This window comes from Falco rusticolus, chromosome 10 (assembly GCF_015220075.1).
Source record: "Falco rusticolus isolate bFalRus1 chromosome 10, bFalRus1.pri, whole genome shotgun sequence".
Lineage (NCBI taxonomy): Eukaryota > Metazoa > Chordata > Aves > Falconiformes > Falconidae > Falco > Falco rusticolus.
In genome coordinates, this window is record NC_051196.1 from 22,856,304 (window position 1) to 22,874,239 (window position 17,936).

The 17,936-nt window shown below is 56.9% G+C and overlaps 1 protein-coding gene across 1 annotated transcript; it reads right to left on the reverse strand.

Annotated features, from left to right (window-relative positions):
- Nucleotides 1-12,018: 12,018 nt before the first annotated feature.
- Nucleotides 12,019-16,805, reverse strand: SOX18 (SRY-box transcription factor 18). Its single transcript, XM_037403116.1, has 2 exons — nucleotides 16,162-16,805; nucleotides 12,019-13,810 (listed from the first exon to the last, which is right to left on the reverse strand). Exons 1-2 carry the CDS (start codon nucleotides 16,574-16,576, stop codon nucleotides 12,966-12,968), a joined length of 1,260 nt encoding a protein of 419 aa, XP_037259013.1. The 5' UTR covers nucleotides 16,577-16,805; the 3' UTR covers nucleotides 12,019-12,965.
- Between the last annotated feature and the right edge of the window lie 1,131 nt (nucleotides 16,806-17,936).

The window sequence follows — 17,936 nt, forward strand, 5'->3', positions numbered from 1 at the left end:
TCTATAGCATGGTGCTTCTTGAGAAGAATGAGAGAAAGCAGATTTCACTTCATTACGTCTTCATCCGTCCCACGCTGGGTGCAGGGATGCCGGGCAGTGCCAACTCCACGCCGAGGCCAGCTCTGCTCAGCACCCCACAGCAGCTCTCCCGGCAGCCAGCGGCACCAGCCCCCTGCTGCTGCAGCCCCCCATGAGCACTGGGATGCTCTGGAGGAGCCACACGGGATGGGGACAGGGAGCAGCACCCACTCTGCAAGTCCCTGCTGGGGTTTGGGTGGTCTTTTGCCTGCTGGGGTGCTCCCCAGGACCTCAGAGCCAGGGGAATCCGATGTGGCCTGCACCCCTTGCTCGTCTGCTGCCCCTGCTGTGGCCAGGGTGGTGGCGCTGGGCCAAAGGCTGGTTTGCCCCACGCATGGGGAAAAAGGCCTCGTGCCCCACACATGGGGCAGAGGAGGGGGCCAACCCCCCCAGAAGGAGAGGCGTCAGGGGACCCGACAGAACTCCCCTGCCTCCTTCCCACGCTGCCGCCCCGCTCGGCGCTCCTGCTTGTTTTCCAGAAAGGAAACCAGCGACCTTGCTATTTTTTTTTTTTTGTAAAAATTTTTTTCTCTTTTTTTCCCTTGTGCATGTGCGAGCGGCGGGGCCCAGCTGGGGGGCAGCGGCAGCGGTGCCGGGTGCCGGCGGGCGCCAGGTGCCGGCGGGGCGGCGCGGGAGGTGCCCGGTGGCCATGGGGGGACAATGGCGGCGGCGGCCCGTGGCGCTCGCGGCCGTATTGTGTGAGTGAGGAGGAGATGGATGAAGGTCACATCCTGCCACTCTTCCGATGCCCGGCACCAGGAAAAAGCTGTGCTTTGTAAATATAAAAATAAACAACAAACTCTTCCCCCCATTTACCACCTTCCCCCCACCCCAGAGAAAACAACAACAGCCCCGACGGTATCGCAGCCACCTGCTCGGGGAAGTGATTTTTCATATAGGCAGGAAACAGGGGGTCTAATTAAATCTGGGGTCAAGAACATAAAGGGACAACGAAGTTTATTTAGGAATCCTCAAGCAGGGCTGTAGGGGGATGTTCGGTGGGCTGTGGGTGCATGTGCCTCTGTGGGACAGTGTTTTGGGGTGGCTGGGGGGGACCCGGGGGTATTTTGGCCGCAGGGTGGGCTGCAGGGCTTTGCCTTCCTCCTGCCAGTGGGTCCAGTGTGCCTTGGGGGATGGTGGTGGCAGCCCAGTCCTCGCTGGGGCAGGGATGTGGTGGGGGAGTCCCCACTGTCCCCTGTCCCCCCGCGGGTGGAGAAAGGAGCCCGGGGAGCGTCACGCTCAGACCTACAAGAGTGTCCCCAGCCTTCAGCGAGATCATATGAGGTTCCTGTTTCACAAGACGGAGGATGGCATTTCCATTGTGCTCGCCGGGGATGTGTTGCAACGGGGCAGCCGCTTCCATCCTTTGTCCTCCTCCCCACAGAGGAGGAGTCTCAGCCTCTGCCAGGGTGACCCGTCACACCCTGCTCCCCCCACCCCAGCCACCAAATTTGGCTCCGCTGGCTGCAGCAGCCCTCCCCAATGGGTCCCAGCCACAGGCACTGCCCGCACCGCCAGTGCTCTCCGGCTCCGAAGGTGCCACCACGCTGGGTGCCCTTGGCCGGGGGGTTCCCACGGGGCGTAGGGAAACTCCGTGAAGCCGATGCCCATCTCGAGCTGCTCCCGGCACTGACCTCCGGGTGCTCCAGCTGCCTCCGCTACCCGCTGCAAGGCTCCTGCCTAATTTTCACAACAAATTAGCAAACGAGGGGCTGACCCCACCAAAGCCTAACTGGATCCCTGGGTGCTGGCAGCAGCCCCAGCTCTCCTGGGATGATGCCACCATCCCGGCCCCACTCCCCTGCCTGCAGCGGGCAGCTGCCCGCTTTTAGGAAGTGCTGCAGAAACCTTCGCCTTTGGGTCGGGTGCTCCCCCGCCCCGACCGTTTCTATTCCCCAGCCGGGCCCAATGCTCCAAGTATAAAGTAACACGGCATTGTTACGAAAAATAATTAAACCCCAACAAAAAGGCAAGCAGCAGCTGGAAGGGCAAAATTGGAGCAAGGCGGGCTGGCCGTAACCCTTTGCAGCAGGCGGTGCAGTGTGCGGGGCCGTGGGGTGGGCAGGGCAGGCAGGGCAGGCAGGGGACCAGCATCCTGCATCCCAGCTCTACCGCTGGTGCCTGTGGGAGCAGAAGGGGAGGTGATGGGCTTGAGGTGTCCCAGTGCAGACCATGGGCAGGGTGGGGGGCAGGCTGCGGGCAGGATGGGGAATGGCTCCCCATGGGCAAGGGGGAATTTGTGTCCTGGGGGCTCATAAAACAATGGGATTTTTGCCCAGGATTTAGGGATGGTGGGAGTATCCTGGTCCCCAAATCCCTGTTGAAGGTGCAGGGTCCACTCAGCCTGGGGGCTGCATATCCCCATCCCCACCTATCAGCAGGCATCAGGTCTCTTCTGTGACCCCCGATGGGACACAGGTGCCACCCACCACACCTGGTGGGTGTCCCCTCCCTGCCACCAGTATCCCGCCACCGAGCGGGGTACCAGGGGTGGTGGCGGGGATAAGGATGCGTCCCCAACCGCGGGCCTCGCTCCAGCTGGGCGCTGTTTTGTAAGGACTCCTGGGCCTCTGCGGCACAGAGATAAGCCCAAGAATTCACCGTCAGTTCCAAATATCCCGTCCGCTTCCTCCCGCCGTCCTCGCCGCCGCTCCAGCCCGCTTGTCTCATTTCCGCAGCAGCGTGCTGGGGAGAGCTTCCTGTTTTCCCCCCCGGCCCCGGGGCGGTGGCGGGGGGCTGTGGGGCACGGGGAGGAAGAGCAGGACAATGGGCGCAAGCAGGGATGGGCAGCTGCCCACCTCCTGGGCCTGGGGGTCTGCGCTGGGGACGAGGGGGGTTTCCTCGGTGGTCTGGGATGTGGGTGGCAGGGAGAGGGCTGGCAGGTGGTAGTGGTGGGGATGCAGGTCCTGGGCTGAGCTGAGATTGCGGGTGGGGTTTCTTTCCTCTCCTTTTATTATTTCTTTTCTTGTTTAAGGGGTTTGCTCTAAATTAACCCAAGCTCCCTCCAGAGCATCCTCTCTTCACTGTGGTGGGTGTCACCAGCTGGAGGAGCCCCCCCTCCACCTGGGCATCATGCTGGCATGAAAATGGCAATGGAGCCAGGTACCACAGCTCAGCCCAGCCGCGGTGGAGTAAAGACCTGGGGAGATGAACCTCTCCATGAGGAGATGAACCAATCCCCTAGAACCACTTTTTAGGGTCCCTCCAGTAAAACCACCCACTGCAACCCCCGCCCCAGTCACAGCGTGGGAAAGCAGCATCCCCACGGGACTGCCACCCCCCAGGGGCTGTGCGGCAGGGCAGGGGGCCGGGATGCTGCTCCTCCATCCCAAACCGCAGCCACAGGAAAAAAGGGATCCGCTTTCAGGCTTTACTCGCTCGAAGCCCAGCATCCTCCTCCCACCGCAGGTGGGACTGGCCGGTGGGCAGCCCCGCATCCCCCTGGTTTCAGGGAGGGGAGAAGGCTCCTGCCCCCTGGCTCCCGGGCCGAGTGTGAGTGTTTACTCACCGCCTTTCTCACCGCTCGCAGCGTGGCAGGAGTTATTCAAAGGCGGGCGGAAGCGAGCACAGCAACTGAAACAACAATGAAAAGGAAACGGAGCTTGAAAAATTCTCCGTTCATAAATCAACTGAACTGCAGGTGATCCCTGGGCGGGAGCAGCTGAGGAAAAGACACAGCTCGGCAGGCCAGCAACTAGGAGCCCCCGCCCCCCCAGCAGCAGTGGGGCTGGGGGGCAGGTTGGCTCTGGGTGAGGCTGGGATTGGTGTCCATGTCCCCAGGGCTGCATGCTGGGGACTTTGGGGCAGGTGAGGTGCAGGTACTGCTGGGTTTATTTTTATTCTATAGAAGCAAATCTGGGCGAGAGAGGTGAATCTGTGCCAGGTGGAGCTGCTTTCTGTGGTGGGACCAGTGTTGCACACACACACACACATGCACACGCACACACACGCACACGCACACGCACACACGCACACACGCACACCCACCCCTCTGCCTCCCAGGCCAGGGAAACACACAGGGACGCAGACAGCCCACGGATGGGATGGGGCACAGGGGCCATGCCGCAGCTGTGCCGCTACCTCTCGGGGTGGCAGAGTGAGGAGAGGGGGTTATTGTGGTGCTGGGAGGGGGTGCAGAGCAGCCCTTGGCTCTCTCTTCACCTCTCTGCAGCTTCATGACTGCTTTTTTTGGGCTGAAAGGCATCACTTCTGAAGTGCAGGAGCCAACAGGGTGTGGGTGAGCATGGCTCCAGTCTGCGGCCGTGCCACGGGAGATGTCAGGGTTAACGGGATATGATCCAGGGCTCTTGGCAGCATTGGGCTATGGCTCCTCACTGGGATCTCATAAAGGCTTTTTCTTCCTTAGGAAAAGGAGCTGCCACCTTGGGATGGGCTTCTCAGTGCTGGCAGCATCCCTGCACGGGCAGGGGATGGTCGTGGCTGGAAAAATCTCCCCCCACAAGCCAGCTCCTGCAGCATCTTGCTGTGGGCAAGATGGGGACCAGTTTGGACAAACCCAGGTGTGCTTTCCTCACTGCCCCCTCTCTGCCGGTCCGTGAGCTGAGATGTGACCCTGTGGACACCGAAAAGGAGCTTGTGCCCTTGAGATGCATGGACGGCTCCAAGGACCAGGCTGGTGGCAGCAGGCTGAGCCTTACAGTGGAGGAAAGGATCCGGTCATTGTCCCCACACTGAGAAAGCCAGGCAGGATTGTGTGTCCCCCTCTGCTGCTATCTGTCCCCCCTTCCACAACTTGCCTGTCATCTTGTCTTTTGGCAGAGCTGGAAAACTGGGAGACCACCGTAAATAAATCCTGTGTCTTTAAGCCGTTTTGTACAGTACAAGAAAATGCACTGGTTGAATTACAGCTTTTTAATCAAATACATGTAACCATGTCACTTAAAGTGCTCGTGAAAAGCAGGGGGAGAAAAAAAACCCCAACACAATTGGAAGAGCACAATATTAAAACCAGCTGCTTGCTTACCCCCACCACAGTTAATAGTTTTTGAATGTTCTGAATGAGAGAGAAACCAGAGCCAAGCTCCACTTTCATGTCCATCTTTCTGATCAAACCCTGTCAGACGGGGGGAGCCGGGCAGCCTGGCACAGAGGCAGGGGATGCGGGAGGGCTGCGCTTGCCTCTCCTGCCGCTTCTCCCGTCCCCTCAGGCTTTCTCCCCATGGTGATGGGGATGTGGGAATCCGTGGTTTTCCTGCAGGCAAAGCAGCACAGCCCGGCTGGGACCCAGCCTGGAGATGGGAGCACAGGTTGCCCAAGCCTTGTGGTGGTGAAGGATGCTGCCCTGGGACATCACCGCCGCGTTGCATGTCCCCCCCTGCCAAGTTCAACCCAACTCCACCTCCTGATGCTTCTTCCTGCAAGCTGGCATTGCCGCTCATCCCCTGCGGGTGCTGAGGCGCCGCGGTGCCCGCAGCATCCTTTCCTCCGAGCGTGCCGGCGCAGTCCCTCGTGCCACGTCCTTGTGCCCAGTTCCCTTGGGGCACACATGTTGGGACCACCTCGACGTCTACCTCCGGCCTCGCTGGCCACCAACCCCCCCCAGCACAGCCTGCCAACCACCTCGAGCTGTGCGGTTCCCCCGTAACGTGGACCAACGCTCATTAAGCGTGAGGCAGAGACCACCAAATATGTCAAAACACACTTAAAATTTATTGTTTCATACCATACATTTGAGTCTCTGAACGCTGGCCAGTGTTTCTCCCTCTCCACGATGGGGCCTATCTGCTGTCACCGATGCTTTGCATATATGTATAGCCGGCTTGCTTTCTATCTTTTTTTTTCTCCTCCTTCTTTCTTTAAATGAAAAATACAAACAATTGATGGAAAATGTACATTTGTTCCATATGGGATGGTCGGAGCATGGAGAGGAGCCAGGAGAGTCATTTTTAGGCAGACTCCTCTCCCAGCGGATGGCTGGATGGCTTCCCAGAACGGCCCCGCGCGGCCTGGCCTGACTCTCCTGATGAGCCTCAGACAGTCTGTGACGCTCCTCCGTTGGTGGGGGGGGGGGACATGATTCAGTTCCCTGCTGGGCTCAACCCCCCTGGGGCTGCTGAGTGCAGGGGGAGGGAGAGGCTTCCACCGAGACCCCTGCAACACCCCAGCAGGGCTGAGCTCAGCTGTGTGGGATGCAATGGGGAGACTAGCTTTGCATGGGAGGTTGGATTAGGCTGGTTGAGTTGGGTTGGGTTAGGTAGGCAAGGCTGAGTTGGTTGGGTTAGGTTGGGATAGGTTGGCTGGATTAGGTTGGGATAGATTGGTTGGGTTGAGTTGGGTGAAGGTGAGTTAGGATGGGTTGTGTTGCCTTTGGTTGGATTGGGTTGCCTTTGGTGGGTTGGTTTAGTTTGGATTGGGTTGGCTGGGCTGGGTTATACTGGGTTGTACTGGGCTGTGCTGGGTTGTGTTGGGTTAGGTTGTGTTGTATTGGTTGAGTTGGTTGTATTGGGTTGTGTTGACTTGAGTTGTATTGGGTTGGGTTAGGTGACCTCTGGAGAACACTACCATCTCTTCCATGAGCCTTTGGCCTCTGGGTGCACCACAGCATTGCTGGCTCAGCTCAGAAGAGGAGCACAAAGCAGCTCTGATGGATGTCTGTGGGGCTCAGCTTGCCTGAGGGCCAGTGGGGGAGAGAAGCCCCCAGACTCCCCCTGACTCACTCAATGAAGGTCAAACCTGCCTCCCTTATGGTCCAAAGGGGACCCAGTGTGGTGCGGGGTGAGCAGATGGGTGGCGTGGGGCCGGGGGCTGTGGGGTCAGGGGCTGGTGGTGGCCCCAAGGCAGGGGAAAGAATGCAAGGGCTGGTGGGGGCAATGCCATGAGCTGGGGGGCCACGGCCTGAGCTGATGGAGAGGCTGAACATTCCCAGCAAGAGAAATGCTAAAAAAAAATATTTCACTTTCCAGGCACATTAAAGACTCTTCGCTGGCTTTTTTTCTTTTTCTTTTGCAAAACCTGTAATATTTACAACTCCGTGGCCTCAGCTCCCCTGCAGCAGCTGGTGGGAGACTTGGGAGAGCATCCATCACCACCCCGCGCTTCGCCGCTGCCCCCGGCCGGCCGCTCTGGGCACAGCCGTGGAGGAAACGGTGCCTTTCCTGTCCTGCAAGGGCGCGTTGAGATTTCCAACCATTTCCTTTCCCAAACTGGGCTGCAAAAAAGAAAGTTGGGGAAGGTTTGGGAACTTTTCTTCTGCTCGGTCAGGAAAGATTGTGCTGGGAACATTGAAACCTTTCTTCACATTTCAAGCTTTTCCCTTCAGTTCACCTCCACACATATAATGCTGTTACATCTCGAATGGTTTGCCTCCCATCTAAAAAAACCTGGAAAGTTTTTTTTATTTTTTTCCAGTGCTCTTTTCTTGAGTCAGGAAATGTTTTGGAGCCGTTTCCACAAACAGGTTGGTTTTGATAAATCTTTTTTTTTTTTTTTTTTTTTTTTTTTTTCTGGTGGAAGAGGGTGAAAAAAAAGATAATCCCATCACTAGCTCTAGAGCAGCTGCCTGGTGCCGTGGGTGGGGAACCAGCACCGGCAGCATCTTCCCGTTCCCACCAATGTCCCCACTGCAGGGACATGTGGTGGTAAGCACCCAAAATACATGGACTGAAAAGCTCTGATTCCCCCTTAATATCCCAGCTGGGATGGCTTCATCGATGCTGCGCATTCGTGGGTGCATGTCAGCATTCCCTCCCCTCCGAGTGCTCCGGGCCAGGATGGCTCGGGCTGCCCGGAGCTGCCACCGACTGCCCTGGTGGGTCCCACTTGCCCCTGGCTTTGCCATGGCTTTGGCTGCGGGAGCAGCGAGCCTGGGGCTGCGTATCGCTGCGCCCGGCCGGCTGGCACATGCTGTTTTAATATTTGGGTGATGTCATTGAATGCTCTATAATGCTGTTAAAAAACCAGAACGTCTATAAACCTGACCAGTGAACCTCCTGCGGAACACACACACGCATGGGTGTGCGCATGGATACACACACGGGGGGACACACATGCATGCAGATGTGCACACATGTACGTGCACACAGGGGCATGCATGCATGGAGATGCATACATGCATACAGATGCATGCACACATGGATGCACACACAGACATGGATGCGCATGCATATGCACACGTGTATACACATGTGCACGTACAGATAGTGCACACATGGGTACACGCAGAGGCACACATGTATGTACATACTCACGCACATGCAGATACACGAAAAGGGACACACTGTACATACACATGCAGAGATGCACACACATGTCTGCAGACATGCAGGCACACACTAGATACATGCACACAGATACCCAGGCGTGTGCACCATACACAAATGCATGCACACATGAACACACCACAGAGATGTGTATTACACATGGATCCACACATGTGGATCCACACAAATGCATGCATGCACACATACACAGATGCATGCACACATGAATACACACCAAGATGTGTATACACATGGATGCACACATATGGATACACACAAATGCACACATTCACACACACTCACACACTTCTCACGCCACCCCGACCCTCTCCCTGACGTGCAGCACAACAATAGCCATGGTGTGCAGCACGGGAAGGACAGGGTGGGTGTGCATGGTGTACATGCTGCCCTGGGGACAGTGGCACTCACACGTGTCACGACACGTGGGGACCTCTGCAGAAGCAGCCCCAGTGTGTGGGTCAGCAAGCCCCGAGGGGGTCCCGTGGCACCAGTCCCCAGGGGACACAGAGCAGATGCCACCTGCCTGTAAAGTCCAGGCAGGACCTGGCAGCCCTTCCCCCTCGCCCTGCCCCAGCAGCCATCCTGGGGAAAGCCGGCAGGATGAGCCTGTCAGGTTTTACATATACCTGTCAAATACCTTCTCCATATTTCTCCCATAACGACCTGCTAAGAGCCCCTCACTCCTCCTCCCCAGTCCAAAACCATCAGGCCCTGAGCTTTGGAGAGATTAAGTCATAAAAATCAGAAGGGGCTGCATAGTAACCAGCCCCGCCTGAGCCATAACAGCAGTGAAATCATCCCCAAACTATTTCAGCCCCGTCCATTCCAGTCCCACGTCACACCTGAGCCACCGGCATGCAGCGAAATAAAAGGCTGGTGGATGGTTTCCTGCCCCAGCGTGGCCTTATGGGGATGGGGCAGGGAAAGGAGGTGAGTTAGAAATGAAAGGCTCTCCCGGTGCGCAGGCTGGCTGTCCCTGCCCAGTCCTGGTACCAGAGCAGCGCAGGATGTGTCCGAGGGACAGCTGAGCACGTAGGCACAGCTGGAGCAGCCCAGCCCACCCCCAGCTGGCTTTTCTGACCCATGGTTTACATGAATTGACCTCACGCTCAGCAAACCCACGAGGCCAAACAGCCAAAGCCAAGTCAAACTGGGAGATAGGGGGTTTAGCATCGAATCAAATACAGCTAATTAGTGGTGTGGTTAAAGCTCATCAGGGAGCCAGCACCCCTTCCAGGATCTGTCTAGCTCTCTGTCCTCCTGACAGAGCCAGACCAGCCCCGGTGCTGACCAGCCCAGTCAAACCCTGGGTTTTGAGAGGGCCAATCCTGTCCTGTCCATGGCTAAAACATAATGCTGCAGCTCTGATGCCATGGGAAGGTGCTGGTCCAAACCGCTGCCAGCTGGGTACCAGTCACACGCTGCCGGCTCGAAGGCAAGGCTGGAGGAGCGGCCCTGGTTTGGGGCACTTCTTGATGAACTTGATCTCAAACCGGTGAGTTTTGTGAAAAGGCTGTGTGAAGCAGCGAGCGACGGGAGGAGGTGGCACCCACGGGGCCTGGCACGGGTCCTTCTGCCCGCTGTCTGACCCAAACCTGTGCTCTTGTTTTCTTCCTCTCTCCTTTCCCTTCTTTCTCATTTCCCCATGACCCGGGGTAGGGCTGGCCAGCGAGACGGGGCAGCCATGCATTGTTCACAGCCTCGATTGCAATTAGGCTTTATTATTAATAAAAACACCCAGGGCTGAGTTAGGTAGGAGGGTTTGCAGGGCCCTGCCTGCTTTTGTGTAGAAGCAAGTCAGGGCTTTGCTGGCAAGCACTGCTCAGTGTTAGTGATGCAGAGCTGGGGAGCCATAATCTGGTGCTGGGTCTTGGTGACCTGGGGACGGGCAGGCATGGCAGGTCCCCACAAACGGCCCTGGCACCGCTCGGTGCTTGTGCAGCGATGCAGCAGCCGTGGTTTCAACACGATGCATCCCTGGTGCATTTACGGGAGTGACCATCCTGCAGTTTTCAGTCTGGTACTCTCCCCAGCCCCATGGCAGCATCCTCAGGCACAAAGAGATCCCCCCGCTCCCCACCCAGCCCCACAGCAAAGTTATATTTTCAAGAGTTTTGCAGTGCAGGTGCTTTGCGAAAGCTCCTATCCATGCCCAGCCACACTGCCGGTGCTGCCAAGCACCCGAAACCCAGGCACGCTGGACCCAAAGTGCTCCAGAGCAAGGAACACAGCCAAAAAACCACCCCAAGGATTTCTAGCTATCCTCTGAGATCAGAAATGAGCTGGCACGGCCTGATCCATGGGGAAAGAAGGGGATTTCTGCTGCAGAAAGATGACTTAACATGATACGATCCTCTGCCGGCTTCCCCTGGCACCGCTGGGCAGCTGGGCGAGGAGTGGCGTGCGCATCGCTGCTTCGAACCGCAGGAAGTGATCACATCCTCGCCTGGAAGGTACCTGGAAGCTGGGGGCTGGAAAATAAGTCAGGGCTTTCTTTCCCCCTCCCTCCCCATCTCCTTCCTCCCAGGCTGCTTCGGGGAGCAGAGCGGGACGGCTATAGACGGCTGCTTCCTTTCATAGTCATCGGCGGCGGCACAGGATGCTTCTCATTTGGTGTTGTGTTTGTTTGCTGCGGCGCGGGTTCTGGCACCCGCCGGGCGCCCGCCAGCCCTCCCGTGTAGGTAGTGAGGTCATTTTTCCATGTATTCCCCCTTTTTACATACTGTATATGGAAAGACAATGAAGCGCCTTTCTGGCATTTAATGGGAACACGTCGCCAGCCCCCGAAGTGGTCCCGTTTATTAGCGCTTCACATTAAACAACAACAAAAAAAAAGTGAGTCAGGATTTAGTCCTGTTAACACTAATGTGAATTTAATTTAGGAGAAGCTTGAAAATTAATGTCATTTGCTAAATATCCATTTCCCCTAAAAGGCAATTCTTTGCCAACAACAACAAAAAAACCCCTCTTCTTCTATTCAAATATTATTTTTTTTTTAAATAGCCTTTTTTGGTGATATCAGCCTGGTTTAAAATCACTCGGCGTTCAAGGAACGGATGTCACTGGGGTTTTATGCAACAGATTGTCAGTTCTCATTTTCAAATTGAACAAAAAAATATTGTAAATCATAAAGTAATTCACTGGAGGGGGATGAAGCTCCAGCAAAGCACCGGCGGCTCCGAGCACAGTCCGGCTGGGCATGGCGACGGCTTGGCAAGACCTGGCGGCTGCCGGAGCCGGGAAGCAGCCAGCAAGGGCCAGGAGGTGGAAGGGCTCTGGCACACGGGGCTTTCTTCCAGCTCCAAGGACTAGAGTGAAGGTGTCAGAGCAGCCAGGCTCTATTTTTGGGGGGCTTGATGGGAAAACGGGGTGAGCCGTGGGGACCACATGCCGATGCGCTGCCAGCTTGGCAAAATAATAACCACACCAAGGCTCATTTCGGAGGAGGATATCACATGGTTTATTATATTTTAAGCTGAGAACAGCTGCTTTTCCTGCAAAGCACATCTCCGGGTGGCACAGCGCGGTGCCGTGGGGTGGCCTCCAGCATCCTATCCCACTGCCGGCGCTGCCGTCCCGCGCTGAGCTGAGCCACACTCACCGAGCCCGAGGCAGCTGATGGGGCAGGCGGGCGGCAGCCTGGAAATTAATACATTTGCCAGGTTGTCAAAACATTAATCAACGGATACAAAAATCTGGAAATGGTTGGGACAACATGTATTTGCGGAAAATATGTGTTCACACAACAAGCACACAAGATGGGAACAATTATATGAAGATGTTTTAATAATTAACCAGTATAAAACAGTTTGCTCTCCGTACAGTTCTAGACAATAAAAGTGTTTGCAGTCATATTTTTCTTTTGTACAAAATTCCAGTCAATTGTTCCACAATATTTACATTGTCATTCCCTTTTCACAAAATATCTCCTTTTCCCTCCCCTCCCCCCCTTTTTTTTTTTAATCCAGCTTTGCTACATAAATGCTTTAGATCTCATGGATATCCCTCGATTTATTTTTAAAAAGTCTAATAAAAAAACCCAAAAGACATTAAATACCATTTTATATATAAAAATGCTTAGTAAAAATATAGTTTTGTTGCCCAATTAAAATATATTGCTGAGAATACAGTAAAAACCGTCCTAAAGCCCACCTCTAATGGGCGCTGACTCTTTAATGGCCCCGGCAAAGTCTTTCTAAAAGTTTTTTCCAACCCCCCACAAGTCCACCTGCCCTTGGGTTAAATACTGGGGGCAGGGTGCTTCGGCTCATCCTGGTGGTGGTTGTTTCAGGCAGGATTTACTGGAATTGGCTTAAAAATGCCCCTTTGAGCTGGTGGGAGCTAGAGCTATGCCCTGCCGAGGGCTGGAGCGGGGAGCGCAGCAGGCAGGCTAGTGCTTGGGAAAGGCGTCTATCTGTGTTATATAGTTATACGGTATATCAGTGAGTTCAGCATGTTTTCTCTCTAAAAAAAACCAACAACCCACCAAAAAACAAAAAACCGAAGTAAAAAAAAAAACAAAAGAAAGCGATGCATTTAATGAGATACTCTAAATATTATGGAGCTCGTGGTTAAAGGAGGATGGCTTTTTGTTTTTAGAGGAGAGTCAGGGCTCTCCTGGTGAGAGCATCGGATGGTGGGGCCAACCTAACCGGTGATGCAGGGGCTATAGTAAACAGCGCTGCTGGCATCGGACAAGGCAGATATCAAGCTGCTCTCCTCGCAGGAGATGCTTCTAGGAGTCACTTTGGACAGGGAGACATGGTAAGGGAGTCCCGAGGCTTCGGGACGAGTCCTGCTCATGTTCAAATACTGGTCAAACTCGTTGCGGTCAACGTCTGTCCACAGCTCGGTTTGGTTCAAGTGATCCACGCTCTCCATGTGGTGGGCTTCAGGTGGGGGCGAGAGCTGGCCCAGGTGGGCGGAAAGCCCGTTCTGAGTTCCCGAGCACATCTGGTTGTAGTATATGCTGGAGGGATGGGGAGTCCTCATGGCGTCGGCCAAGTGCGAGGGGGTCTGCGCGTAGGGCACCGCCACGTCCCTCCCCATGCACTTCTCCTGGGGAAACTCCATCTGGTGATGGTGGTGGTAGCCGCGAAAGGGCATCATGTTGCAGTCATCCTGCATGTGCGGAGGGAAAAATGCCGGCTCGGTCTGTTCCAAGACATCCAAGGGAGACATCTCAGGAGTTGGCAAGCCATAGTTTTCAATATCCGACCCCATGGAGTGGAGTTCTCTGAAGTGGTTAAGTGGGGGAGGCTGGGGGTGGCCGCTGCCGCCATGGTGACTCATGCTGAAGTTGTCACTGCAAGGCTGGGAAAGGTTATGCAGGAGGATATTGGGTTCCATCCTCTTGATTTTCTTGGCTTGCTTCTTTCTCCTTGGGCGGTACTTGTAGTTGGGGTGATCCTGGAGATGCTGGATTCGCAGCCGCTCTGCCTCTTCCACGAAGGGACGCTTGTCGCTGGCACTCAGCGCTTTCCATGACTGGCCTGGAAGGGGAAAGCGAAGCTCTGTGACAATGGCTCGGCCACCTGGCCCTGGCTGGGGTGCGGGGGCACCCATGAAGAGGGGGCCCTTGGAGTGGGAAGGGCTCCCCCAGACGGTTCAGTGCCGGAGCAGGGTCCTAGTGCTGACACAAAGAAGGGCTGGAGAACGGGAGCCCAAGCAGGGCTATCCCTATGTCCCAGCATCAGCCTCAGGGTGTGCCCAGCACTTCAGTGCCGTAGGAGAATGGGGGTTCAAAGCCTAGGGGGGCCACAGGAACCCCTCTGCCAGGGCTGGGGATTCTGTCTCCCACTGCTCCTTGGCACAGCCCAGTCCCTGGTGTTCCCACTTCCCTGATCCCACATCCATAGCCCTGCACCTCTGTAGTCCCAATCACACATCCCCAGTCCTTGCACCCCACAGCCCTATATCCTGAATCCCATGTCTGCGCACCCCGCGTCTCTGCATCCTGCTGCCCCATTTGGCCATATCCTGCTTCCCGTAGTCCCGCATCCTGCAACTCTGTCTACCCATATCCTGCTTCCCGTGTTCCCACATCCCGCATCCTACAGTTGTGTATCCCGCATCCTGCAGCCCTGTATTCCCATATCCTGCATCCCCATGGCTGTGTGCCCCACAGCCCTGTATCTCTGCATTCTGCAGCACCATTTCCCTGCATCTTGCATACAAACAGCTCTGCATCCTCGCATCCCACAACCCACAGCACTATATTCCCACATCCTCTAACACTGCGCTGCACCCCGCAGTCCTGGATCCCACAGCCCTGCATCCTTACAGCCCATGTCCCTGCAGCCTGCATCCCTTCATCTTATATCCCTACAGCCCTCTAACCTTACAGCCCGCAGCCCTGCATCCTGCGGCACCCTATTCCTGCATCCCACAGCACCCAATCCTTGTAATCCAGCTGCTGTACCCCATATCCTTGCAGCCTGCATCCCACAGCCCTGCACCCTTGCAGCCTGGCTAGCACAGCCCCATATCCTTGCAGCCTGTATCCCACAGCCCCGTACCCTTGCAGCACACATCCCAATGCCCTGTACCACTCCATCTCACACTCCCAGCCCTGTATCCCTGCATCCCGACACCCTGTACCCTGCAACCCACATCCCCAGCCCTGTACCCCTGCATTCTGCTGCCATGTATCCCTACAAATCACATCCCCAGCCCTGAATCCCCATATCCTAACACCCCACACCCCTGCAGTGTGTATTCCCAGCCCTGCATCCCTGCATCCTGCTGCCCCGTACCCCTTCAGCCCACATTTCTAGCCCTGTATCCCTGAACCCCGCTGCCCTGAACCCCTGCATACGGCATTGCCAGCCTCATAACTGCCTAACCCTACATCCCCAGCCCTGTATCCCAGCATCCCACAGCCCCATACCCCTGCATCCCGCTGCCCTGGAACCCTGCAGCCCACATCGCCAGTCCTATAGCCTCCTATCCCTACATCCCCAACCCCATAGCCCCACATACCCCTACATCCCACAGCCCTGTACTCCTGCAGCCTGCATCCCCAGCCCTGTACCCCCGCATCCCTAGCTCCATAGCCCTGCAATCCACAGCCCTGCACCCTCGCAGCTTACATCTCCAGCCCTGTACCCCCACAACCCTAGCTTCATACTCCTGCATCCTCAGCCCCATACCCCACATCCTTACATTCCTAGCTTCTTACCCCCACATCCCCGCATCCCCAGCCCCGTACCCCCACATCCCACAGCCTTGCATCTCTGCAGCCTGCATCCCTAGCCCTGTAACCCTGCATCCCCACATTCCTGGCTCTGTAACCCCGCACCCCTCAGCCTTGCAGCCCTGCAGCCCACATCCTTGCATCCCTGGCTTCATACCCCCGCATCCCCAGCCCCCCATCCCTGCATCCCCAGCCCCGTACCCTCACATCCCCGCATCCCTAGCTCATACCCCTGTATGCCACAGCCTTGCACCCCTGCAGCCCGCACCCCCGCATCCCTGGCTTCATACCCATGCATCCCCAGCCCTGTATCCCTGCATCCCCAGGCCTGCACCCCCGCATCCCCTGCTCATACCCCTGCATCCCACAGCCTTGCACCTCTGCAGCCTGCATCCCTGGCTCTGTAATCCTCCACCTCCAGCCCTGTAACCCTGCATCCCCCGCCCTGCACCCCCGCATCCCTGGCTTCATACCCCCGCATCCCTAGCCCCGTATCCCTGCCTCCCCAGCCCCGCACCCCGGCATCCCCGCATCCCTAGCTCATACCCCAGCATCCCACAGCCTTGCACCCCTACAGCCCACATCCCTGGCTCTGTAACCCCGCACCCCCAGCCCCGCAACCCCGCACCCGCAGCCCGTCCCGCTCACCCAGCATCTTGCTGAGCACGGCGTTGTGCAGGTCGGGGTTCTGCTGCGCCAGCCGCTTGCGCTCATCCTTCGCCCAGACCATGAAGGCGTTCATGGGCCGGCGGATGCGGGAGTCCTCGCCGGCCTTGCCCTCGGCGCGGCCCGCCGGGGGGCTGTATCCATAGCCCGGCTCGGGGCTGGGCGTGCGGCTGGGGGCCGCGCCGGGGGCCGCGCCGGGGGCCGCGCCGCCGGGGCCGGGGCCGAAGGCGAAGCCGGGCTCGGGGCTGGGCGTGCGGCTGGCGGGGGAGGCGGCTCCCGGGGGGCGCGGGAAGGCGAGCCCGGGCTCAGCGGCCGGCACGGCGGCGGTGACCCATGAACAGTCGCCCCGGGGTTGCGATATCTCCTCTCGGCAGTAGTTAGACTCAGATATATTCATTCCAGCTGGACAGCACTTTGTGTCCGACCCGACCGGGTGCCGGAGAGAGAACCGGGTCCCGCCGCGTCCCACCGGGTCCAGCAGCCGCCGAGCAGCAGCCCCGCCGCTAGCCTCCCTCGTCTGCGCTTCGGGGGGACTCGGGGTCGGCTTGGTTTGTTTTGGTTGCTTTTCTTTTTTTTTCCTCTTTTATTTTTTTCCCCCCTTTCCCCCCAAAAAAAACTTTTGGGATGATGCTGGGCTGGAAGGGGCAAAATATAGCCGGGCTGGACCAATCAGCGGGGCAGAGGGGAGGAGGAGGAGGACGGGAGGGAGAGGAGGAGGAGGAGGAGGAGGAGGAGGAGGAGGAGGAGAAGGAGGAGGAGGAGGAGGAGGAGATGATGGAGATGAGGGGGAGGAGGAGGCGGAGGAAGGGGGGCGTCCCCAGGCACCAGCAGGAAGAGCCACCCGGGGAGGGCCGGGCTGGGACCGGTGTGGACGCTGCTGCCCAGTTCCCTTCCTTCCAAGGAGGAGGGTTAATTTTTTCTCTGCCTTCTTTTCCTTTCTTTCTCCCTTCCTTCCCTCCTTTCTTTCTTTTTCTTTCTTTTCTTCTTTCTTTCTTTGTTTCTTTCTTTCTTTTCTTCTTTCTTTCTTTTTCTTTCTTTCCTTCCTTCCTGCTTTTCTTCTTTCCTTCCTCTCATTCTCTCGTTCTCTTTCTCTTTTTCACTCTTTCACCCTTTCTCTTTTTCTCTCTTTCTTTCTCTTTCTCTTTCTCTCCCCCTCTCTTTCTCTCTTTCTTTTTTTCTTTGCAAGCCCCTTTTCCAGCTACTTGCGATCTGCCCGCGCCTCCCGCAGCCCCGCCGAGCCGAGGCAGGGAAGTGTTTAGCTTTGCCTGCCAGGCTGCCTGTTTGCAGGCGAACAGGCATGCTTGGGGCTTTGTGTTTATTTTTCTTATGACTTATTTCATGTGTGTGTTTTGGCCGGCATACCCCATCCCGGCTCAGGAGCAGCCCTGGGGTGAAGGCAGGGGCAAGCCTTCTTCCCCCAGCAATTTTCTGGTGGGAATTTCAGTGCCCGGGGCGAGAAACGGCTTCTTGCTTTTAAGCACCGTTCACATTAAAAGAAACGTGTTTCCAGCCTGTCAGCTTAGGGACTCTTGAGGAATGATGGGTTCACAGGCAGCCAGATGATCGCAGCTAAAACCTGCCTCCCAAGCCACGCAGCCGGGGCTGGCATGGCCATGCCATTGCCGCACGCGCCGTGGGCATGGCAGCACACCCACGGCACGCTGCCGGCGGCAGCCGCGGTGAAGCAGCGCTTCGCTTGCCACCAGGTCACTGCTCCGCTCGCTCGGCTGCCATCCAGCAGAGACTTGCAGTGCCAA

Bases quoted from the DNA above. Each gene is read 5' to 3' on its own strand.
- SOX18 (XM_037403116.1), bottom strand. From the start codon at position 16,576: ATGAATATATCTGAGTCTAACTACTGCCGAGAGGAGATATCGCAACCC. The intron at 13,811-16,161 runs GTGAGCGGGACG...TTCCCCTTCCAG, and splicing joins CGTGCTCAGCAAGATGCTGG to GCCAGTCATGGAAAGCGCTG.